This window comes from Chiloscyllium punctatum, chromosome 16 (assembly GCF_047496795.1).
Source record: "Chiloscyllium punctatum isolate Juve2018m chromosome 16, sChiPun1.3, whole genome shotgun sequence".
Taxonomy (NCBI): Eukaryota; Metazoa; Chordata; class Chondrichthyes; order Orectolobiformes; family Hemiscylliidae; genus Chiloscyllium; species Chiloscyllium punctatum.
Window position 1 is genome coordinate 4,105,711 of NC_092754.1, and position 18,875 is coordinate 4,124,585.

Here is an 18,875-nt window from a genome sequence, read left to right on the forward strand (position 1 = left end):
TTATGCATTTATTTTACAATATAAAATTACAAGGAAAACATGTTAACCTTTTATTGTCTTCACAGGGCATATGTTCAGCTTTAAATAAGTTTACTCTGGTTAGCTGTTGTAAAGCTGTATTTTCTATGAAGCTGTTAAGACTCTAAACAGCCAGGTTTAAACATTGAACATATGATATGCATCCAAGGTGAGTGATAGCTAAGTTGTCCACCCAAAATGGGACATGTAACTGCATTTTATGTATAAAAGCCATGACTATTTGTAACTTGGATAAATTTTAAGCTGCTCCCCATGTGCATGTGAATAAACCACTTACATTTTGGACTTAGACTGCTAAGTTTCTTATCTGTTATTTCACACTGTTCACTGGACTTTCAATACTGCAAACTCTTACTTTTAAGTTTCTCCATGAATAACACCTTCTGCACCTCTGTTATCTCACTTCTACTCAGGTTCCTGTGTTACTCCAATTCTGATCTCTTTGTCATGACAATATAGGGAGAAAACAGGAGCAGGTCCTGAATTGGATGACCAGTCAGCACCATATTAAATGGTGGAGCAGGCTTGAAGGATGAATGACCAACTGCTCCTATTCTCTATGTTTCCACAACTGACTTTTATCATTCCATCACTGGTGGCTGTGCCTTCACCTGCCAAGAGTGGATACACTGGATTTTACTCTGTCAGTTTCTTTCAATACAGTATATGGCAGTTAGAAGTGGGGCTTGGTAAGCTCAGTTGGCTGGATGCTGGACTGTGATATACAGTGACACCAACAGCATGGGTTCAATTCTCCACGTTGACTGAAGTCATCATGAAGGACTGTCCTTCTTAACCTCACAACTTGCCAAAGGTGTTATGATCCTCAGGTTAAACCAGTTCTTGCTCTCTATGAGAGTAATCCTTGAGTCTATTAAGACTATGGGAATCCTCCCTTTACTTAGAAATGCCTCCATACTTAAAGATTAAAGTTACAAAATATATTTATTATCAAATATACAAGCTAATGGGTTTTACACGGTTTCCCACACTTCACTAAACAATGGCAGGAGGATCTTAGAAGTCCCTTCCTATTAAGCTTGCACAGTGCCTGCTCTGAACTTTCATGTCTTCCTCAGCACATAGTCCTGGACCTTGGAATGTGCAAGTCTGCAACATTCAGTCATCCATATCTCTTTATACTGACCATTGAACAAGTTTTGGGCTGATCAAAGAACACCTTTCACAGAGTTGAAGCTCCTCCAGCAGCAGTTAATGTTTGTATCATGTCCTTTGATTCTCCGAAGTATGCTCTGCTTGCACACAATGTCCTTTGGCTCTCAACGATACTGTCCAAAAATGATCATTGTTGAGGAAGCAGAATGTGCAGTCACTGTGCCTGATGACTTGTGTCTAAAGTATACAGCAAATTAGAACATATGGACATGGTTCTTTGCACATTCTGCTTGAATATAAATTCACAGGCTGACAGGCACACACCAATGATGTCAGTGATAGGGGAAATCTTACATGTGCCAATGGTCACAGTATGAACTGAGAGTGCGTGTGCTCCTGTTCCTGGTGTTTGTATAGTTGTTGTAACAGTGGGAATAAAAACAGCACTTTCAGATAATCCTCCAAACTAAACATTTATTATATTCACATATTAAGATCACTTCAACAAATCAATTTTTGGGAATACAGAGGAACCTTGATTATCTGAACAAAATACACCCAGCCCATGTCATTTGGATAATCGAGGTTCCTCAGTATACTCTCTCTCTCTCTCTCTATATATATATATATGGGTCTTATAAGTTGCTTTCTTTCTCTTCCTTTCAACTCTGCTTCAGTTCTTTGTTATTGACACACTATTCTTTGCGACTTTCGAGAAGATTGGTGCTCAGATTGAGGTTCAGGTTGTGAATTTGCTCAGAGCTGGAAGGTTTGTTTTCAGAAGTTTTGTCACTATATTAGATTACATCATCAGTGAGCCTCTTGTGAAGTGCGGGTGTTATGTCCCACTTTTTAATTATATGTCTTGGTCTCTTAAAGGTGTGTGATATCATTCCCGGTTCTTTTTCTCAGAGGATGGTAGATGGGGTCTAAATCGATGTGTTTATTGATGGAGTTCCAGTTAGAATGCCAGGTTTCTAGGAATTCCCCTGTGTGTCTCTGTTTAACCTGTCCTAGAATGGATGTGTTGTCCCTCCCATCAAAGTTGGAATCCTTCTTCATCTGTATGTAAGGATACTAGTGATAGTGCGTCATGTCTTTTGGTGGCTTGTTGGTGTTCATGTATCCTGGTGGCTAGCTTTTTGCTTGTCCAATGTAGTGTTTGTTAAAGTCCTTGCATGGTATTTTGTAAATTATATTTGTTTTGCTGGTTGTTTGTATAGAGTCCTTTAGGTTAATCAGCCTTTGTATATTGACGTTCCCTTTCAATCACTCATTGAGAATTTGTCCTCTCAATGTCTTTAAAGGTACGTTTACTTAAGAATGAATGTAGCTGCATATGGAGGCAGTTCAGAGGAGATTCCCTTGATTAATTCTGGCAATGAGAGTTTGTCCTGTGAAGAGAGATTGAGCAGTTAGCCCAATATCTTCTGGCGTTTAGAAGATTGAGAAGTGATCTAATTAAGGCACATAAGAAATTAAAGGCAATTGATAAAGTATATGCATAAAGGATGGTTTTCTCATGTGGGTCAATCCAGCACGAGAAATCATAGTTTTAGGGTAAGGAGTAATGGATTGAAAACAGAGATGAGGAGAAATGACTTCTCTCAAAAGGGTCATAAGCCTGTGGAATTCACTCCTCCAGAGTGTGGTGGATGCTGGGACACTGAATAAATTAAAGGAGGAAATGGACAGAGTTTTAATAGTAACGGGTTGAAGGGCATGAAAATAGAGTTGAGGCTGAGATGAAATAAGCCGAGATCATATTAAATGGTGGAGTTGGTTCGAGGAGCTGAATTGCCTAATCCTGCTCCTGGTTCTTATGTTCCCATTCTTCCTCGAACAAGGATTTTGCAGAGAAAGGTGAATGGAAGCTAGCTGGCTGTTACTGGAGACTTTCTCCTGCACCACTCAGAAAACAGAAGTTTTGAAACTTTCTTTTTACAGGTTTGGTGGTTCTCTGCTCCATTGGTCACACACAATCCACAGTCACTCAGTCAGGAGCCAATTAAGATATTTTTGTCAAACAGCTTTCCTTTAATTCAGAAACCATCAACTCCATGGTGCCTGCTTCTACTCACACAATATATATTCCTGAAACAATGAGTTGTACAAAATGTATTCCAGTAGACATGATTTACAACACCGTAGCCTTCTTTGCACAATATCCTTGCTTTAAAGCAGTCCACATTCCAAAAATACAGGCAATAAAAAGATGTGGTTCTTACAAAGTGAGTAGCTCTCTTATCATTCGTTATAATTTTATCTATTAATACATATTATTGATGCATGGTTAAGTTTTCAAAAGAAACTCAAGTTTGTGTCCTGACCTGCAAGATGCTGGGGTTGACAAGTCCTTGTAATCTTCAGATTCTGAGGGCAGACTTTTACCCACTGAGGAAAGGTAGCTTGTCCATCTTCTGCTCTGATCTTTTAGAATTTGTTGACAACGGATTCAAGTCGAGCTGGCAGATGCTCAAGACTCCAAATGTACTGAATCTGAATGTGTTCCCATATGTTTGACATCAGATATGAGTTTTATGTCAATTCATCTTTACATTCCAGACCTTCCGCTGAAATGCATTAAGGTGATGAAGGAAAGGATAAAATTGACAGTCTTCAAATGTTCAACAATTACATTTTACAGAAATAACAACCACCAACTAACAGCCCATTGTTTTTCCTCTGGTCTACATTTCTCACTCAGGACGATAGTGTCCAATCTATTTCACGTGTTGGATTTGAATTATGGTTCAGGGCTGGTTATGCTTCACAGGTAGAACTCGAATCACACAAAGGTCTAAAATGTTGAATATTTGAAATGTTAAAACAAGCTACGTCTGCTATATTTTGTAAACAATCTTTCTGCCTTGAAGTCGTTCAGATTTCATGAATCCATAGTTTCAAGGTACAGCACATATCTTTTATCATTTTACCTCTTCCATCTAGAAGGCCAAGGGCAGCAGATTCCTGGGAACACAATCACTTTCAAGTTCCCCTTAAAGCCACTCACCATCCTGACTTGGAAATATATCATTGCTCCTTCACTGTCACTGGCTCAAAATCCTGGAACTCCCTCTCTCATGTTATTGTGGGTCAATCCATAGCAGGGGGCTGCAGTGGTTCAAAAATGCAGCTCACTTCCACGTTTACAAAGGCAGCTGTGGATGGGCAATAATTGCTGGTCAGCCAGTGACCTCCACGTCCCACAAATCAATCTAAAAACATTGATTGATTTAATTATATCGAAGAATGTCTGTCAACTTGCATCAATTAGGAGAGAGTTAATTTTGCTGTATTTCTTTTATTTATTTTGACATTCCCCTTCTGTCCTCTTATAATGACTGTAGAAAAACAATTTTGAACCTGACAAGTAAGGTGCATAGATGAGTCAAACCAAGAATTGCGAAAATGACTGTCTATTTCTGGGTATCTGTAATGTCTTAGACATGTGGTGAATTAGTATCTGCTGAATTTTGACTCCCTATTCCTGAATCACAAGGACTGCCTGAAGAAGAAAACAAAGAGAGATAAGTCACTTTTAGAATTACTGTTCATCCATACGAAATGATAAACAGACTGTTCATTTAGACTCAAGACCATATGTTCAGGAAAGGAAAATAATTAATAATGGACTCCGTTTGCTTGTGGCTGCACAGTCTTAAAGCAGAGGGCAGCTCCTTTAAGATAATGCAGCGAATAATCATGTGACAAATCCATACCCACACTTGAAATGACAACACTCTAGTCATTCATAAGCAAGTGCAAACTTTAATTAACAAGCTTATCATGGTTCAAAACAACTGTATCTGGATTTCTCATCACTATTGCTGTGGATAAAATATTTAAAAATTGTTTACTTTCACATGTAAACATTAGTATTTATCAGAACATGTAAATACAGCTGCCAGGGGAAGGTGCAGTATTATATGATCACATTCTGCTGTTTAGTGATGGGTCAGTGTTTTTTGTGGAAAACAATTCTTCACTATAAAAAGCGTCAGAGACAAAAAGAAAACCCTCTCCTTATTTCTATCTGAAAAGGAAGACCTATTCTTTTTAAACTGTGTTCCCTTATACTGGTCTCTTCCACACTATCCACCCTATCCCAGTCTTCTGGGGTTCTTATATGTTTCAATCAGACCTTTCTCATCCTTCTTAACTCGAATTGACATAAGGCTGTTCCTTGCCCACCTTTCTTAATATGACAAGCCCTTCATTCTTGGAATGAGTTGCGTCAACCCTCTCTGAACTACTCCAAATGCATATCCTTTTTAAAATAAGGAGAGCAAACCTGTACCAGATGTGGTCTCAGCAAGGCCCTGTACAGCTGCAGGAAAAGCTATCAACTTTTATATTCCAATCACTTTGCAATAAGTGGCAATATTCCATTTGCCTTCTCAATAATTTTCTGTACTTGCATACTAACATTTTGTGACTGATGTACCAGACATGCAGAACCATGACTTATGTCTGTGGACAGCAAAGGTTTGGAAAGAAATCTGAGGGATAGGATTTATGACTATTTGGCAAAACATAGTGTGATTTAAGGCAGTCAGCATGGCTTTGTGAGGGGCAGGTCATGCCTCACAAATCTTATTCAGTTATTTGAGGAGGCGTCAAGACAGGTCGATGACAGTCGAATAGTGGATGTGGTGTACATGGAATTCAGCAAGGCATTTGATAGGGTTCCCCATGGTAGGGTTCCCCATGGTAGGCTCATTCATAAAGTCAGGAAGTATGGGATACAGGGAGATCTGACTACCTGGATTCAAAATTGGATGGCTGATAGAAGGCAGAGAGTGGTTGTAGATGGAAAGTATTCTGCCTGGAGGATAGTACTGAGTGGTGTCCCACAGGGCTCTGTTCTGGAGCCTCTGCTCTTTGTCGTTTTTTATAAATGACTTGGATGAGGAGATTGAGGGGTGGGTTAGTAAATATGCAGATGACACAAAGGTTGGAGGTGTCATTGATAGTATAGAGGGCTACTGCAGGCTGCAATGTGACATAGACAGGATGCAGAGCTGGGCTGAGAAATGGCAGATGGAGTTCAACCTGGATAAATGCGAATGGTGCATTTTGGAAGGTCAAACCCGAATGCTGAATGCAGGATTAAAGACAGGATTCTTGGCAGTGTGGAGAACAGAGGGATCTGGGTGTGCAAGTACATAGATCCCTCAAAGTTGCCACCCAAGTGGATAGGGTTATTCAGAAAGCATATGGTGTTTTGGCTTTCATTAACAGGGGGAATCGAGTTTAAGAGCCGCGAGGTTTTGCTGCAGCTCTACAAGTCCCTGGTGAGACCACACTTGGAATACTGTGTCCAGTTCTGGTTGCCCTACTATAGAAAAGATACAGAGGCTTTGGAAAGGGTCCAGGATGCTGCCTGGACTGGAGAGGTTGCCTTATGAAGAAATGTTCGGACTTTTCTCTCTGGAGAGAAGGAGGAAGAGAGGAGACCTGATTGAGGTGTACAAAATAATGAAAGGAATAGATAGAGTCAATAGCCAGAGACTTTTCCCCAGGGCAGGATTGACTGGTACAAGAAGTCATAGTTTGAAGATATTAGGAGGAAGGTATAAAGGAAACATTAGAGGTAGGTTCTTTACGTAGAGAGTTGTGAATGCATGGAATGTGTTGCCAGTTCTGGTGGTGGAAGCAGAGTCATTGGGGATATTTAAGCGACTGCGGGACATGCACATGGATAGCAGTGAGTTGAGGGGTGCGTAGGTTAAGTTACTATATTTTACATTAGGATTAAATCTCGGCATAACATCGTGGGCCAAAGGGCCTGCTCTGTGCTGTACTTTGCTATGTTCTATGTATTACCACGTTCTGCCATCTCGCCATTTATATAATGTATGCTTTTCTACTCTCACTGCCAAAGTTGACAAGTTCACATTTATCCACATCAGACTCCATCCGCCAAGTGTTTGTTTACTCTTCTATTTATTTTTGTGGTCTGTTTACTTCTACTTTCAACTAATTTTTCCTTCTATTTTGATGTCTTCAGCAAATTTACCTTTTACAAGTGTAGTCCATTTATCCAAATATGGATACAATCTCAAAATCACAGAGAAATGTACTTACTATTGCATTCTACAATGCTTTTGTCTGGTTGGTCATTGTCTGATGTTGCAGCTTGGCTCCTGAAAAGACCTACACTTTCTGGTATGGAACTGTGTTCCTAATATGAAAAAAATAAATATTTAAGTGTGTGAATCATATTAAAAGTAACAGTTATAGTTGTCTTGAGTTTGACATTGTAACTGTGACACTAAAGCAGGTCATTTATTCTTTGCTCTGTATTATTTCTATTGTTAGCTTAGGAGCCACTGAAAATAGCCCTGGAAACTATGAAGTTTCCAGCCTGGGGAGCTACTGTTTGATCACTTCTTATTTCTTCAGTGTACCAATCAACTGGTAATCCCTCTGCTTGCATCCTTCCTCATAAACTGAAGCGTCCATACATGACCGATGTTCGCCGTGGTTCTACACTGTCAATTTTGATTTGACGACTTTTATCGTTTTACCATTCCTTTAATCACCTTTTATGGCCCCATCATTGTATCTTGGTAGTAGGACAACATAGATATCTATGTATGCTCCAACTCACTATAATTCATTTCAGTCATAGAATCCTGAAAGTGTGAAAAGCAGGCCATTTGGCCCATTGAATCCACTGAACCTCTGAAGAGCATCTATCCCTCTACCCTATCGGCACAACCTTGCAATTCCAATTGCTAGTCCACCTAGCCTGCACATCCTTGGATGCAATAGGTAATTGTATTATTGCCAATCCATCTAATCTGCACATCTTTGGATTGTGAGAGGAAACTGGAGCACTCGGAGGAAACCCACATAGTCACAGGGAGAGTGTGCAAACTCCACAGACAGTCACCCAAGGGTGGAATCAAACCTCAGTCCCTGAAGATGTGAGGCAGCAGTGCTGACCACTGAGCCACCATGCTGCCCCGAATATCCTAATCTGTCCACAAACACTAAAACTCTTCACATTTGTTATACAGAGATTTTATATTAATCCAGCCATGCTTAATGTCTGTACTGTTTGATCCTTCGCTGCCTTGCAATTCACGCAATGCTACATTAACTTCAGATATCTTTGAGAATCAAGCGGGTGGACAGCTCTGCAGGAAACAGCTCTAAACACGAGTTCAGAATTATATTGGAATGTGAGAAATATTTACAGCTTTCAGATAATATGATTTTATGCATATGATAATAAGTGTTAGAAATATATATTTACCTCGCGATCTGATAATCTGTTGGGATCTGCCAATAAAAGAAGAAGGAAATGACACTATGAATGAGATTAATTCCATGTTTGCTTGATCTTTCCAGTTTTTACTGTTCAGAAAATGGCAGGTATTTTTGTTAGCAAAAGAAACACTGGCCTCAATTTAAACCCACCCTCTGTTGTTCAGTGTAAATGGTGGCAAGGGTGAAAATTAGGCCCAATCAACACCACAGCCAGAGGCAGTGTCACGCCTGCCTGACACCATCTCCTCTTTCAGAGTTTGAAATCAACTAAGGCTCTGACTTCAGGCAGGTGGAACTCACCAATTCTTTAGATTTAAAGGCCACAACTTTAAACTGCTAACAGGCTGAGAGATAATAAACAAGTTAGGGAGACACCTGTAATGCTGCAAAGTTTTAATAAATTACTTCAGTAAGAACTCCTTGTGAGCCAGGAGAAACAGGAATGCTCCCCCTCTCCACCAACCCTCCAGGATTTGCAATGAATCCTTGCATCTACCAAAGCCTGATTTCCCTCGATCAATATAAAACCCTCCCCTCTCATCTGCATTTGCCCATAATCCCCTCCAGGCCCGTGATCCTACAAATTATTGGATAGTGTTTTATGATTTCCTTGTGGTGACCACCTGCTGTTCCACTAGAGTTTGGTGGCAGGACAATTGTTGGAAATAAGGAAACTTATGTGCAATTTGACTGAATGAACACTGATCTGGAGAACTGTACACAAACTGGATTATGTATAGTAAATCAAAGGAATTACACACCTGAGGCACGCCTTTCCTTTCTCGTCCATATTAAACACAAAAACCCTCCAAAGAACAAGAGCACAACCAAAATCGTGAAAACTGCCAGAAATATAATAATGAGCAGATTACTCTCCTCTTCACACTCTGTGTCACTCGTAGAGGTTCCTCGTCTGACCTGCTTCTGTTTGTGCTTTTCACATCTGGGTAAGATGTAAAAGTAAAATCAACAGAAATATCACAATTGTTTTTGTACGTACAATTAGAATGATGTTCTGGGGTTCTGGGTTTGAGTTCTGTCACAGCAGATGGTGGGTTTGAATTTAAAATAAATTGAATTAAGAATCTAATGACGACCGTGAATCCACCGTCAATTAGAGTCTTAGAGATGTACAGCATGGAAGCAGACTCTTTGGTCCAACCCGACCAGATATCCCAACCCAATCTAGTCCCACCTGCCAGCACCCGGCCCGTCTCCCTCCAAACCCTTCCTATTCATATCCCCATCCAGAAGCCTTTTAAATGTTGCAATTGTACCAGCCTCCACCACATCCTCTGGCAGCTCATTCCATATACATACCACCCTCTGTGTGAAAGAGTTGCCCCTTGGGTGTCTTTTATATCTTTCCCCTCTCACCCTAAACCTGTGCCCTCTAGTTCTGGACTCCGACCCCAGGGAAAAGACTTTGCATATTTATCCTATCCATGCCCCTCATGATTTTGTAAACCTCTGTAAGGTCACCCCTCAGCCTTAGACGCTCCAAGGAAAACAGCCCCAGCATGGTTCAGCTTCTCCTTATAGCTCAAATCCTCCAATCCTGGCAACATTCTTGTAAATCTTTTCTGAATCTTTTCAAGTTTCACAACATCTTGCTAATAGGAAGGAGACCAGAATTGCAATATTCCAACAGTGGCCTAACCAGTGACCTGTACAGTCGCAACATGACCTCCCAACTCCTGTACTCAATACCACGACCAATAAAAGAACGCAAGCCAAATGCCTTCTTCACTATCCTATCTACCTGCGACTCCACTTTCAAGGGGCTATGAACCTGCACTCCAAGATCTCTTTGTTCAGCAACACTCCCTAGGACCTTACCATTAAGTGTATAAATCCTGCTAAGATTTGCCTTACCAAAATGCTGCACCTCTCATTTATCTGAATTAAAGTCCACCTGCCACTTATCAGCCCATTGGCCCCTCTGGTCAAGATCCTGTTGTAATCTGAGGTAACCTTCTTTGCTGTCCATTATGCCTCCAATTTTGGTGTCATCTGCAAACTTACTAACTGTACCACTTATACTCATATCCAAATCATTTATGTAAATAACAAAAAGTAGAGAACCCAGCAACGATCCTTGTGCCACTCCACTGGTCACAGGCCTCCAGTCAGAAAAACACCTCCACCGTCACCCTCAGTTCTGTATCCAAATGGCTAATTCTCTCTGTATTCCGTGAGTTCTAACCTTGCTAACCAGTCTCCCATGGGGAACCTTGTTGAATGCCTTACTGAAGTCTATATAGATCACATCTACCACTCTGCCCTCATCAATCCTCTTTGTTACTTCTTCAAAAAACTCATTCGTTTGTGAGACATGATTTCCCACGCACAAAGCCATGTTGACTATCCCTAATCAGTCCTTGCCTTTCCAAATACATTTACATCCTGTCCCTCAGGATTCTCTCAAACAACTTGCCCACCACCGACGTCAGGCTCACTGGTCTCTAGTTCCCTGGCTTGTCCTTACCACCCTTCTTAAACAGTGGCACCACTTTAGCCAACCTCCAGTCTTCCAAATATCTCAGCAAGAGGCCCAGCAATCACTTCCCTAGCTTCCCACAGAGTTCTAGGATACACCTGATTAGATCCTGGGGATTTATCCATTTTTACCCGTTTCAAGACATCCAGCACTTCCTCCTCTGTAATAAGGCCATTTTTCAAGGTGTCACCATCAATTTCCACAGTAAATACTGATGCAAAATACTCATTTAGTATCTCCCCCATTTTCTCCTCTCCACACAAAGGCTGCCTTGCTGATCTTTGAGGGGCCCGATTCTCTCCCTAGTTACCCTTTTGTCCTTTATGTACTTGTTAAAAACCCTTTGGATTCTCCTTAATTCTATTTGCCAAAGCTATCTCATGTCCCCTTTTTGCCCTCCTGATTTCCCTCTTAAGTATACTCCTGCTGCCGTTATACTCACTTGATCTATCCTTTCTATACCTTACATATGCTTCCTTCTTTTTCTTAACCAAACCCTCAATTTCTTTAGTCATCTAGCATTCCTTATACCTACCAGCCTTTTGTTTCACCCGAACAAGAATATACTTTCTCTAGGTTCTCGTTATCTCAATTCCAAAGGCTTCCCACTTTTCAGCTGTCCCTTTACCTGTGAACATCTGCTCCCAATCAGCTTTTGAAAGTTCTTGCCTAATAATGGTAAAATTGGCCTTTCTCCAATTTAGAACTTCAACTTTTAGATCTGACCTATCCTTTTCCATTACTATTTTAAATCTAATGGAATTATGGTCACTGGCCCCAAAGTGCTCCCCCACTGACACCTCAGTCACCTGCCCTGCCTTATTTCCCAAGAGTAGGTCACGTTTCCCACCTTCTCTAGTAGGTACATCCACATATTGAATCAGAAAATTTTCTTGTAATCATTTAACAAACTCCTCTCTCCATCTAAACCCTTAACACTATGGCAGTCCCAGTCTATGTTTGAAAAGTTCAAATCCCCTAGCATAACCACCCTATTATTCTTACAGATAGCTGAGATCTCATTACAAGTTTGTTTCTCAATTTCCCTCTGACTATTAAGGGGTCTATAATACAATCCCAATAAGGTGATCATCCCTTTCTTATTTCTCAGTTCCACCCAAATAACGCCCTTGGATGTATTTCCAGGAATATCCTCCCTCAGCACAGCTATAATGCTATCCTTATCAAAAATGCCACTCCCCCTCCTCTCTTGCCTCCCTTTCTATCCTTCCTGTAGCATTTGTATCCTGGAACATTAAGCTGCCAGTCCTGCCCATCCCTGAGCCATGTTTCTGTAATTGCCATGATACCCCAGTCCCATGTTCCTAACCATGTCGAGTTCATCTGCCTTCCCAGTTAGGCCCCTTGCATTGATATAAATGCAGTTTAATTTATTAGTCCTACCTTGTTCCTGCTTGCCCCGACTCATTTCTGTTCTCAACTGTACCAGTCTCAGATTGATCTCTTCCCTCACTATCTCCCTGGGTTCCACCCCCCACCTTACTAATTTAAATCCTCCTGAGCAGCTCTAGCAAATCTCCCTGCCAGTACATTAGTCCCCTTCCAATTTAGGTGCTATCCGTCCTTCTTGTACAGATCATTTCTACCCCAAAAGAGAGATTCCAATGATCCAAAAATGTGCATCCTTCTCCCAAACACCAGCTCCTTAGCCATGCATGCATCTGCTCTGTCCTCCTATACTCGTAGCACTGCGAGTATTCCAGATATTACTACTCTCGAGGACCTCCTGTTTAAATTCCTGCCTAAATCTCAGTAATCATCCTTCAGAATCTCAACCTTTTCCCTTCCTATGTCGTTGGTTCCAATGTAGACAACGACCTTTTGCTGGCCCCTCTCCCCCTTGAGAACATTCTGCACCCTCTCTGAGACATCCTTGATCCTGGTAGCAGGGAAGCAACGCACCGTTATGATTTTTCGCTGCTGGCCACAGAAACATCTGTCTGTACCTCTGACTAGAGAATTCCCTAACACAATTTATCTCTTGGAACCCGTCGTACCCCTCATTGCATTAGAGCCAGTCTCAACACCAGAAACTTGGCTGTTCATGCTACATTCCCCTGAGAATCCATCACTACTTACATTTTCCAAAACAGCATACTTGTTTGAATATACCTGCACCAGGTGCCTACCTCTCATACCTTTCCTGGAGTTAACCCATCTATGTGACTGTATTTGAGACTTTCCCCCCTTCCTATAACTGCCATCCATCACATACTGTTGGTGTTGCAAATTCCTCATTGCTTCGAACTGTCTCTCCATTGGATCTGATAAGATTCCCAACCAACAGCATTTATTGCAGATGTAATCCGCAGTAATCCTTAAGCTCTCTTTAAACTCCCACATCTGACAAGAAGCACATATCACTCTACTAAAGGCCATTCTTGCTCCTTCACAATCTCCAGACCCAGAAAATAACACCGTCTTATTCCTCTACAAAACACTGCCCCAGGTTAGATTAATAGTTATGGCTTATATTTTAAGTTTAATCAAGAGACAGATCTCAAAAAACATATAAAATCAAGAAAGAAGCCACTCTACTCACTACTGCAGATTTTCTGTAGGACACTTAAAACTGCAGGGAAAAAAAACCTATCTGGCTCACTAATGTCCTTTAGGGAAGGAAACTGCCGTCCTTACTCGGTCTGGCCTACATGTGATTCCAGACTCACAGCAATGTGGTTGACTCTTAACTGCTGTCTGGGATAATTAGGGATGGGCAAGAAATGCTGCCTGGTCAGCGACACCCTCATCCATTGAATAAATAAAAAGAAAAAATAATAGTAGTTTTACTGTCACATCAAGGGATTTAATTGGATTTCTGTAGACAGTTTTAGACACCAAGACTGTTTTGATAAAGAACACACTTGAAAAAACGTCAATACAGGCACCTTTTTACCAACTGGTTAATTGGTTGGGTCAATGGGCTAAGGAATGGCAGATGGTGTTTAATTTAGCAAAATGTGAGGGGTCACATTTTGGTAAGCTAAATAAGGGCAGGACTACACCTCACAGTAGGGTCTTGGGGAGTATTGCTGAACAATAAGACCTTGGAGTGCAGGTTCAGAGTTCTTGGAAAGTAGAGTTTCAGGTAGACAGGGTAGTGAAGGAGACGTTTGGTACACTTGCCTTTTTTGATCAATGCACTGAGTATAGATGTTGGGAGGTCATGTTGTGGTTGTACAGGACATTGCTTAGGCCACTTTTGGAATACTGCATTCAATTCTGGTCTCCCTGCTCTAGGTAAGATTATGTTAAACTTGAAAGGGTGCAGATAAGATCGATAAGGATGTTCCCATGGTTGAAGAGAGAGGCTGAATAGGCTGGGTCTATTTTCCCTGGAGACCTTATAGAGATTTATAAAGCCATGAGGGGAATAGTCAAGGTCTTTTTCCCAGAGTAGGGAAGGGCATACTTTCAAGTGAGAGGGGCAAGATTTAAAAGGGATCTAAGGGGCAACATTTTCACGCAGAAGACACTAGTGTGTAGTAGACTCCTGCAAGTGTCACCAGTTATTTTCTGGAAAGAGCAGGAAGTGAACGAATTTACAGGTGACTAACCTGACCACATGGGAAATGTGTGGTCACCTGTTCCACTTGTAAGGAGGCCTTGTTGCAGGAAGAGACAGGTGTCAGCAATGACCTGCCTAGAAAATCTGAGCCTTCTGAAGCAGTGCTGTTCAGTCATGTTCAGAATGATGATCCTCTGCTGCTGTATCCTCTGTTAGGGATACAGCCTCCTACTGACTAGAGGTCTGCATTCATCCCGTAGGTCCTACTGTATGGCTACAAGCTGAAGAGAGAACAGCTGGAGTCCTCACATTGAATATGTTTCTGAGCTGCTGTTGTTATTGCTCATGCTGCTCAACAGAGGCCCAAGGTAGAGCTGTATCAGAACAAGTTCTTTGGGACAGCCCTGAGATTTATGTGAAGAAACACCTATCCTAAGCATTTAACAGCTTGTTAGCCTCTCAATTTCAATACCTCGTCAATCACTGTGGGCTCTCCACTTTGTCTTCCCAGTAAGTTTCACACAGTGCAGGCATTTAATACCAGAATGGAGGAGAAATCTTCAATCAAATGATTTTTATTGAAATCAAAACACTGGCTGACTTACTTTTGCACATACTTTCAAACTGGCACTGATTAAATGCAGAAGTTGTTGAGTTCATGTTGAATTGTCAACACTTTGGCATTTTACTCACCTAAGCTGTAAAACTGACACCAGATTCCCCAGCCACCAAACCCCTGTCAGTAAAAATTCTGCAATGTATTGTTGAAAATTATAGCCACCCTATTCCAATATTGCAATTTAAAAATGCTGAATTCTCTGGAGGTACTTACTGAGTCCATTCCACACATGGTTCAGTTGATGAATCATTGCTAGAATATGTTCCTTCGGGGCATGCCTCACACACAGTATCTTTGAAATGTGTGCCTGAAAAATAAACGCATATCAGTAGTGATCTTTTATGTCAGCAATATAGTTTATTCCTAAAAATTATATAAATACTCACAAAGGTTCAAAATCAGTTCTGTACAGTCTTTGCAGAGAAAACAAAACAATGTTGGAATATTGAATTTTTCAGAGCATTTCTACATTTGCAATCAAAATTTTCTACTTATTCAGGAAACTATTTATGTTCATTTGAGGCACCAAGAGGGTCTGACAACTGAAAAGACCCTTGATATACTTTAGCAGAAAGACCGTAGATAGTGATCTTTTCCCATCCCTCAACACATAGTCCTGAATCTTGGAACGTCCCAGTCTGCAACACTTAAGAGTCATAGAGATGTACAGCATGGAAACAGATCCTTCGGTCCAACTCGTCCATGCTGACCAGATATCCCAACCCAATCTAGTCCCATCTGCCAGCACCCAGCCCATATCCCTCTAAACCCTTCCTATTCATATACCCAACCAGAGGCTTTTTAAATGTTGCAAATGTACTAGCCTCCACCACTTCCTCTGGCAGCACATTTCATACACGTACCATCCTCTGAGTAAAAACGTTGCCTCTTAGATCTCTTTTATACCTTTCACCTATCACCCTAAATCTATGCCCTCTAGTTCTAGATTCCCCCATCCCAGGGAAAAGACTTTGCCAATCCATGCCACTCATTATTTTGTAAACCTCGATAAGGTCACCCCTCAGCCTCCGACCCTCCAGGGAAAACAGCCCCAGCCTGTTCAGCCTCTCCCTATAGCTCAAATCCTCTAATTCATGCAACATCCTTGTAAATCTTTTCTGAACCCTTTCAAGTTCCACAACATCTTTCTGACAGGAAGGAGACCAGAATTGCATGCAATATTCCAACAGTGGCCTAACCAATGTCCTGTACAGCTGCAACATGACTCCCAACTCCTGTACTCAATACACTGACCAATAAAGGAAAGCATACCAAACGCCTTCTTCACTATCCTATCTACCTGCGACTTCACTTTCAAGGAGCTATGAACCTGCACTCCAAGGTCTCTTTGTTCAGCAACACTCCCTAGGACCTTACCATTAAGTGTATAAGTCCTACTAAGATTTGCTTTCCCAAAATGTAGCACCTTGCATTTATCTGAATTAAACTCCATCTGGCACTTCTCAACTCATTGGCTCATCTGATCAAGATCCTGGAGTAATCTGAGGTAACCTTCTTTGCTGTCCACTACACCTCCAATTTTGATGTCATCTGCAAACTTACTAACTATACCTCTTATGCTCGCATCCAAATCATTTATATAAAAATGATGAAAAGTAGTGGACCCAGCACTGGTCCTTGTGGCACTCCTCTGGTTACAGGCTTCCAGTCTGAAAAACAAACCTCCATGACAACCCTCTATCTTCTTCCTTTCAGCCAGTTCTGTATCCAAATGGCTAGTTCTCCCTGTATTCCATGAGATCTAACCTTGCTAACCAGTCTCCCATGGGGAAGTTGTTGAACGCCTTACTGAAGTCCATATAGATCACATCTACCGCTCTGCCCTCGTCAATCTTCTTTGTTATTTCTTCAAAAAACTCAACCAAGTTTGTGAGACATGATTTCCCATGTATAAAGCCATGTTGACTATCCCCAGTCCTTGCCTTTCCAAATACTTGGTCATGGTCAACTCTTTACACTGGAAACCAACTCGTTTTGGGCAGACCAAGCAGCATATTTTGTTAAATTGATGGTCTTCCAAACACAGTTGATGTTTGTCTTGGTGTGTCCCAGGGAACAGAGCGTTGAGCACAGAATCCTGCGTCATGGAGCTGCTTAGGACTCTCTTTCCAGACATTTTTTTTTGCAAAGGCACATTCCAGGGGAAGTTGTGGGGCAGTCTCCTCACCAGCACAGCCGCTTCAAGGGCAGTATGTGGTGGCGCACAGTGACCAGACGTGAATGACAGCTCTGACAGACAGTCCCCTTCTCACCACTAGCCAAGCTATGTCCTGATACTTCTTGGAAAGTTCTAGTGAAGAGGCATTCTGCCAAATGACTTTCCTGCTGCATCTCAAGGACATTATGTGCTGACCGCTTCCTGATGGACTTGTGGTCAAAGGTGTTTCTCTTTACAAAATTTTTCCATGAAGGCTAGGTGATATGGAATGGTCCAACTACTTGTGGTGTGTTCTGTAGCACCGACGCCAGATCCATCCTTCGTACACCGGGGACAGGTAGAACCTCAGTATAGTGACACTTGGTGTTTACATATGAAGGGTCCACGCACAGCCTGGTGCAGCTGCACACAAAGGTGGCCATCAGGAGGGAGGCGTTAAGTACACCCTTCACCTCCGACCTTATTCACAGCTTTGTACATGATGTCCTTGCAAACATGGTCCATCTCAGACCTCCCGATGCAGCGGATGATGGCTTGGGTGACTGCTAAAGCGTAGGTTCAGGGAATGGGCCAGATATGTGCTGTGTGCAGCAATACCAGTGGTACCTCACACCTGATGATCAGGTTTTATCCACAATGAAGAGGAAATAGTGTTTGCTTAAGCTCAATTTCAACCTCATCTTGGTAATATGCTCATCCCAAGTTTTTGCACACTCTGAACCATAATCCGAGCACCTACAGGTAATCTGTCCTGAAGGTGAAGGCGATAAAGGATCAGTCGGTCCCGTTCCCAAAGAACATGGCTTTACTGTTGCCTCGATTTGCTTTATCTCCAGACGTCAGTTTGAACTGATTGGAGATGATCATGACTCTGCACACTAATACCGAATCTGAGCACAAAATAGCAATGTGATGCATGTACAGGGAGGTTTTGACCTGCAGGCCTCACTGTCTGGAACACTCACCCCTCTCAGGCTCACATCCTTCCTGATGTACTTGGCAAAAGACTCTATACAACACACAAACAAGGCAGGAGACAGGGAGTAGTCCTGCCTGACTCCAGATCTGGATTAGTGGTGCTGGAAGAGCACAGCAGTTCAGGCAGCATCCAACGAGCAGCGAAATCAACGTTTCGGGCAAAAGCCCTTCATCAGGATGAAGGGCTTTTGCCCGAAACGTTGATTTCGCTGCTCGTTGGATGCTGCCTGAACTGCTGTGCTCTTCCAGCACCACTAATCCAGTGTTTGATTTTCAGCATCTGCAGTCATTGTTTTTGCCTTGACTCCAGATCTGATCAGGAACCTTTGATTCCATCCACTGATTGAGAGTGCTTTATTGTTGTTAGTGTAGAGACGTTAGATCCAAATTTGAATTCCCACCCCAAAGCCCACGTAGATATGCGATGTCCTTTCAAAGGCCTTCAACCTGCTCCAAGCTGATGGGACAGATGTCCACCTCTCTGTCCTGCACATAGATGATTATATCCCAGGGGAACACAAGGCTCTTAGAGACCTTTCTGTCCAGTACAGCACTTGGGGTGAATCACTAATCCCAGAGCAGACCTGACCTGATTGGCGATGACCTTGGACAGAATTCTATAACCTGCATTCAG

General features: G+C 41.9%; 1 protein-coding gene across 3 annotated transcripts in view; it reads right to left on the minus strand.

The window, feature by feature from the left end:
• Positions 1-3,169: 3,169 nt before the first annotated feature.
• Positions 3,170-18,875, minus strand: part of LOC140486913 (tumor necrosis factor receptor superfamily member 5-like) — a 38,710-nt gene continuing 23,004 nt past the window's right edge. For 2 of the 3 annotated variants that reach the window (XM_072586050.1, XM_072586048.1), the window contains exons 7-11: positions 15,298-15,391; positions 9,198-9,379; positions 8,423-8,448; positions 7,246-7,342; positions 3,170-4,663 (exon numbers count right to left, since the gene is read on the minus strand). In XM_072586050.1, the coding sequence (XP_072442151.1) occupies positions 4,599-4,663; positions 7,246-7,342; positions 8,423-8,448; positions 9,198-9,379; positions 15,298-15,391 (464 nt within the window). In that variant the 3' untranslated portion in view covers positions 3,170-4,598. Of the gene's footprint in view, positions 4,664-7,241; positions 7,343-8,422; positions 8,449-9,197; positions 9,380-15,297; positions 15,392-18,875 lie in introns of all 3 variants that reach the window. The other variant, XM_072586049.1, reaches the window with a different exon arrangement.